Source organism: Garra rufa, chromosome 10 (genome assembly GCF_049309525.1).
Source record: "Garra rufa chromosome 10, GarRuf1.0, whole genome shotgun sequence".
Taxonomy (NCBI): Eukaryota; Metazoa; Chordata; class Actinopteri; order Cypriniformes; family Cyprinidae; genus Garra; species Garra rufa.
The window spans coordinates 43590976-43597887 of NC_133370.1; the positions used below are offsets into that span (position 1 = coordinate 43590976).

General features: G+C 36.4%; 1 protein-coding gene across 10 annotated transcripts in view; it reads left to right on the forward strand.

Moving 5' to 3' along the window:
- abi1b (abl-interactor 1b) overlaps nt 1–4913 on the forward strand; it is a 41457-nt gene extending 36544 nt beyond the window's left edge. For 4 of the 10 annotated variants that reach the window (XM_073849845.1, XM_073849842.1, XM_073849843.1 and 1 more), the window contains 3 exons: nt 454–540; nt 1139–1324; nt 3077–4913. In XM_073849845.1, coding sequence (XP_073705946.1) covers nt 454–540; nt 1139–1324; nt 3077–3252 — 449 coding nt within the window. In that variant the 3' untranslated portion in view covers nt 3253–4913. Of the gene's footprint in view, nt 1–453; nt 541–1096; nt 1325–3076 lie in introns of all 10 variants that reach the window. The other 6 variants (XM_073849839.1, XM_073849840.1, XM_073849841.1 and 3 more) reach the window with 2 other exon arrangements.
- The last annotated feature ends 1999 nt before the right edge of the window (nt 4914–6912 follow it).

Here is a 6912-nt window from a genome sequence, read left to right on the forward strand (position 1 = left end):
TATCGTACAGCATTTAGTTTAGGCCTACGCTTGTATCCATCACATCCATTTCATGGGTTTTCTACTACGTTTCCGCAAGAGCCATGCAAGTCTTAATATGAAGGGTTCCCATTTAACAGCAAATTTTCATTTTTGCGTGAACTATACCTTTAATTTGCACTTTAAAATGCTTGAATGTCATCACGTTAGATAAAGCGTGTAATTTCTTGGCCACTAGCAGCACCAATCACTTCTCTGTAATAAATGAGGTTACTAGCAACTAGTAACCGATGATCTGCTTGCTTTTCTGCTGTTCATCTCTTCATGTCACAATAACTCACAACGGCTTTTGCCTTCTGTCTGTTTATCTGTCTGTGTGTAACTCTTTGGGCTTGTTTTTTTTGCTTGTTATCATTTGTCTGTCTGGCTGGATGTGTATAAATGTGTGTGCATCTACGCTCCGTGTGACTCCAGTGTCTGTCGCTCCACCACCTCCTCCCATGGCGCAGCTGACGCCCCAGATTCCTCTCACTGGCTTTGTGGCCAGAGTTCAGGAGAACAGTGAGTAATGCACACAGAAGCATAGCTTAGATCTTCACATATGGTCTCCATTCACCTATTTGCAGCCTGCACTGTCTGAAATATTCTCTGAACCTAAAATTTTGTATTTAATATTTGTATTAATATAGATATTTTAAAGGGATAAGAGTTTAAACTGTAATAAAATATAATAATATAGTATTTTATTGGTGGTGCTTTCTAAGGTAAACACGACTGTTACTACTGCTCATATTTACGGTCAATGACAATCTATTAATTTCATTTATTTAGAAGTACATGTCATACATATAATGACTTGAATAAATGTTTTTTTCAACATTCAGCATTCACACTTCTGATATCATAATGTGTTATTGGCTTCTGTTGTTATTATTTCTTATAAAGAATGTAACAACCATTGATCCTCTAAGGAATTATAGTATACGTGTATGAAATTGTATTGTTTAAAAAAATCTTTGTTGTACCTGGTAATCATTTGATTGCATTTGTGCCATCTCCAATATTAGAAGTATTTGTAAATTTAGGATTCTGACTTTAAAACTTAATTGTGTCATAGATGATGTCATAGTGAGGGCTCCCCCCCCTCTTTGTCCTCCAGTAACAGACAGCCCGTCTCCACCCCCTCCTCCTCTACCTGAGGACACGCCCATGTTTGAGGAAGCAGCTCCGCCCCCTCCACCTCCACCTGTGGATTATGATGAAGAAGATGCAGCTCTGGTGCAGTACAACGACCCTTATGCTGATGGAGACCCCCACTGGGCCCCAAAATCCTACATAGAGAAGGGTAAGAGAGCGCCCTCTATCAACAAGTTGCGGTTTTCTCCTCCTTCAGGGAAGGACTGCCAGATTTGTCAAAGTACTTTTTAATTCATTTTTTACAGTTTTTGTTCTTTGTTTTGAATTGAGAATGGCTTTTAAATTCAAATTGTGATGGTAAATAAGATGCAGGTAGTTAGATGGATGAATAGATCGATAGATAAACAAATGATAGATGGACAGATAGACAGAATAGGTGGATGGATAGGTAGAATGAATGTTGGACAGACGGATGGATAGATGGATAAATAGTAAGACAAATGGATAGGCAGATAAAAAGACAAATGGATAGGTAGATGGATGTATAGATAGATGGGTAGACGGGTAGATTAACAGACAGAAAGGTAGATAGATAGACAGATGGATAGGTGGGTGGATGGATAGACGGGTAGACTAGATGGATGGATGGATGGATAGATGGGTGGATAGATGGGTGGATAGACAGTTGGATAATTAGACAAGGATGGATGGAAGGACAGACAAGACAGATGGACGGATAGACTAGATAGATGGGTGGATAGACAGATAGACAGGTGGATGGACACAGCTGGATAATTAGACAAAGATGGATAGACATGTATAGATAGATGGATGGATGGATAAACAGGATAGATGGGTGGATAGACAGACAATTGAATAGATAATTAGACATAGATGGTTAGATAAATAGATAGATGGATGGGTAGGCAGTTGGATAGATAGGTGGATGGACAGATAGACAGAATTGATGGACGGATAGACTAGATAGATGGGTGGATGGACATATAGATGAGTGGATAGACAGATAGATATGTGGATGGACACAGCTGGATAATTAGACAAAGATGGATAGACATGATGTATAGATGGATGGACGGATAGACAGGATAGATGGATGGATAGACAGACAATTGAATAGATAGATAATTAGACATAAATAGATGGTTGGTTGGATGGATGGATGGGTAGGCAGTTGGATAGATAGGTGGATGGACAGATAGACAGAATAGATGGGTGGATAGACAGATGGATAGGTGGATGGACACAGCTGGATAATTAGACAAAGATGGATAGACTGATGGTTAGGTGGATGGATTGATAGATAAATAGATTGGTGGATAGACAGAATTGAATCGATAGGTGGATAATTACACAAAGACGGATGTATGGATAGACAGATGGATAGAGAGATAGGTGGATAATTAGACAAAGATGGATGGATAGACAGACAAATGGATAGGTGGATGGATAGACATGATGTATAGACAGATAGATGGACAGACAGACAGGACAGATGGGTGGATAGACATACATTTGAATAGATAGGTGGATAATTAGACAAAGATGGATGGATAGACATGATTTATGGATGGATAGACATGATTTATAGATGGATAGATAGATACAGACAGACAGATGTTTAGACAGTTGGATACTTGGGTGGAGTAATTAGACAAAGCTGGATAGATAGAACGACAGATAGATGGATGGATAGACAGGGTAGATGGGTGGATAGACAGACAATTGGATAGATAGATAGACAGACAGACAGACAGTTGGATAGATAGACAGACAGACAGTTGGATAGATGGATGGATAGACAGGATAGATAGATGGATGGGTGGATAGACAGTTGAATAGACAGGTGGATAATTAGACAAAGATGGATGGATGGATGGATGATGGACAGATAAAAGTGTTTTTAACGCATATCATTCAAACTGTGTCTCCTCTGTTTCAGTGGTGGCCATCTATGACTACACAAAGGACAAAGATGACGAGCTGTCCTTCATGGAGGGCGCCATCATCTACATCATCAAGAAAAATGATGACGGCTGGTTCGAGGGCGTGTGTAATGGTGTGACCGGACTGTTTCCTGGCAACTACGTGGAATCCATCATGCACTACGCTGACTAATGCTAAATCCCAGAGACACCATACAATGCAGCCAATCAGTTACAAACATTGCAAAGTGCATTAGGATATGACTGAATGTTCGTTTTCGTCCAATCGCCAATGTATCCAAGCATCTGCAGTGCTCACTCTTTGAAGAGACGGGGCTCGTATCGCCTCTACAGAGAATATGAAAAGAAACAAGTCTCAGTGCTTTCTGGTTAGGTTGCCTCATGTATTTTGTACATATATTACAGTGAGACGTCGCCTGTAGGCTGTTGCTAGTGTTTGTTTTTGTGCGTGTTTTGTCATTGTATAGAGACCCGTATTTGCCAAGTGTCAGCTAGGGCTAGTTAGTTTTGTTTTTTCCATTTTTTTTTTTTTTTTTTTTTTTACTGTCAAGCTCTTCCTTTACGTGAGGAGAAAATGTTTGAATGTCATTTCTGAAATAATATTATGCCCGGGAAATAATTAGGCACAAATATAAAAATGACAATTACGTCTTTACCTACGTTTCGCCTTCTGGATTTGCTAATATTTTTTTTTATAATTTTACCTCATGACTAAAGTAAGGGAAAAGACAGATGCAGTAATAAACCTGTCAAGAACATGCCCACACTATATATATTTCACCCCGAAAAAAAAAAAAAAAAATAATGCTAATAGCAAATGATACTTTGCTCCTAGATAATGCCTATTTTTTACATTACGGCATTATTTTCCATTACAATTAAGCACATTTTCCCTAAAATTCTTCTTACCCTATTGCAAAAAAAATCTCATTCCTTTAATGTGATAAAATAATATATTATTTCAATTGTTTGTATGCATTATGGTAGCCTTCCTTCTACTGCCACGAATTTAAGTATAAAAAAATGTATTACAGTATGATAATCAATAATGGGAATGATAAAAAAAAAAAAAGTAAAATGCCTACATTACATGCAAAAATTCTAGATGGTCCTACAGGCTTCGTTTCTTTTATGCAAAACAATTATTTTTTTGTTTTGTGACCTAGACATGTTTTCATGAGATTCACCCATATACTGTGAGTTTAAACTGTGCCAAGCTGGTCTTTGATGGTGTTTTTGTTGAAACTGCTGAAGTATTGTGAACTTTATTATGTTGCACTGAGCGGGCGACTCTAGCATTGCCCACAGATTCAGATTTGTTACATAAAGTAGCAGAAATCAGTTTTGTCATTGTATATTTCATGTAGGGGGGCCATGCAAAGCTGAATTTGTCTTTCTGTTTTGAGCAGTTCAGAGGTTTTGCTGAATTTAGATGATAATCCATAGATTTCATGGGGGGGGAAAAGAATCTAGTGTATAGTACTGATGAATGTGAGCTCATAACTGTTAGCATGGCACAAACATCAAGATGATTCTGGTTTCTGGTTTTTAGAAGCGTCTCAAACTGCTGTTGAAGGCGAGCAGTGTTTTAATTTATTTAATCCGATGAAATATCTGTGAGAATGTAACTCACATAGAGCTGTTTGAACAATGACCACTTAATGTTAAGCATTGCAAGGCCTTGTCATATGATGTGCAAGTGATCTGTAATTTAAATGTTTCTTTGCAGATGATCTGCAAATAATATAATCTCTATTATCGTTTTGTATATATAATCTGTTTTTCTTTTTATGTACAGTCTCTTTTTATAATAAAGCACTCTCCTGTGCAACACATTGTGGTAGATGTGTTTAGGTGCTGGAAGACAAAAAATCAAGTTTACATACACCTTGGAAAATCTGCAATATGTTAATTATTTGACCAAAATAAGAGGGATCATGCAAAATGCATGTTTTTTATTTAGTACTGACCTGAATTAGATATTTAACATAAAAGACATTTACATATAGTCCGCAAGAGAAAATAATAGTTGAATTTATAAAAATAACCCTGTTCAAAAGTTTGCATATGGTTGATTCTTGTTTTTGTTTTTTTTCGTTTAGTGATAGTTGTTCATGAGTCCCTTGTTTGTCCTGAACAGTTAAACTGCCTGCTGTTCTTCAGAAACATCCTTCAGGTCCCACAAATTCAGTTTTTTTCAGCATTTTTGTGTATTTAGACCCTTTCCAACAATGACTGTATGATTTTGAGATCCATCTTTTCACACTGAGGACAACTGAGGAACTCATACGCAACTATTACAGAAGGTTCAAACGTTCACTGATGCTTCAGAAGGAAAAACAATGCATTACGAGACAGGGGTGAAAACTTTTGAACAGAATGAGGATGTGTACATTTATCTTTTTTTTTTTTTTTTTCATTTTGCACTGCCCTTCAAAAGCTACAGAAGATACTTACATGTTTCCCAAAGGACAAAATAAGTTAAATTTACCCTGATCTTCAAATTCTAAAAGTTTTTACCCTCGGCTCTCAATGCATCATTTTTCCTCCTGGAGCATCGGTGAGCGTTTGAACCTTCTGTAATAGTTGCATATGAGTCCCTCAGTTGTCCTCAGTGTGAAAAGATGAATTCTTTCATTGTTGGAAAGGATTCAAATACACAAAAATGCTAAAAAACCAAAGAATTTGTAGGACCTGAAGGATGTTTAACTGTTTAAGGCAGTTAAACTGTTCTGGATGAACAACACTTTTAAAAATAAAATCAAGTGTATGTAAACTGTTAAACAGGGTAATTTTAATAGATTCAACTATAATTTTCTCCCGTGGACTCTATGTAAATGTCTTTTATGAGAAATATCTTACTCAGGTCAATACTAAATACAAAATAACATGCATTTTGTATTTGCATATTTGCTCATGCGTATTTGTACTTTTTGCAGATTCTGCAAGGTGTATGTAAACTTTTGACCTCAACCGTATATTCCATTCTTTGTTACCAACATCTTAAAGCAAATTAAACATTACATTACGACAGGGTTTTCCACACTGGGGTTCGTAAATTAACTGCAGGGGTTTTTTGAGTTGACGAATACCTAAAAATCTAAAAATTAAACACTTAAAAATAGTAATACTGTTTATCTCTATGTCAATATGAACATTATCTGACCTCAGGGGAACTTAAAGTAAATATTTAACGTCTAAGGGGTTTGGCTGACAATTGCCATGTATTCTTTTAGGTATGCATGTGTGGATTACACTGTAAATGATGCGAATTTGTGCATTTTAATTTGTTTGAAAAATTAAAAGCCTCCCAGAGACATAATTACATGGTTAAATGTTTGAGTTACAACAATAATCAAAATGTGTTCATTTGAAAGTTGAGGGAAAAAGCAAACATCAAAATGCTTTTTAAGATTTGACATGTAATCCTTTGCAGTCGATAGAAAACCTATTGATAGGGCAAATCAATACATTATGAATAATTTACTTCAATTGTGTCAATATGTAATCATGCAATTTATAAAAAATCAATAATTCAGATTACATGTACCTCGTTACTATTCAGATACCAGCTACTGTCCTACCAGGATATTAGCAGGACATTAACACCTACTGACTATGTCTCAGCTAGCGGTAAAATCTTTTTTGCCAGTTTGAAAGAAAACATTTAATTCTCCGTTAAAAATTCCCACCACCACATCACTGAAAGAATCTGTTCATCTAAATGGACAGCAGAGGGTGATGTGGGTCTGAAAAGAAAAATTATTTTCTATCCCGATTGCAATCCTTGGTCACTATTAGTGAGTTTTTTCCCCCTATAAATGAGAAAGTT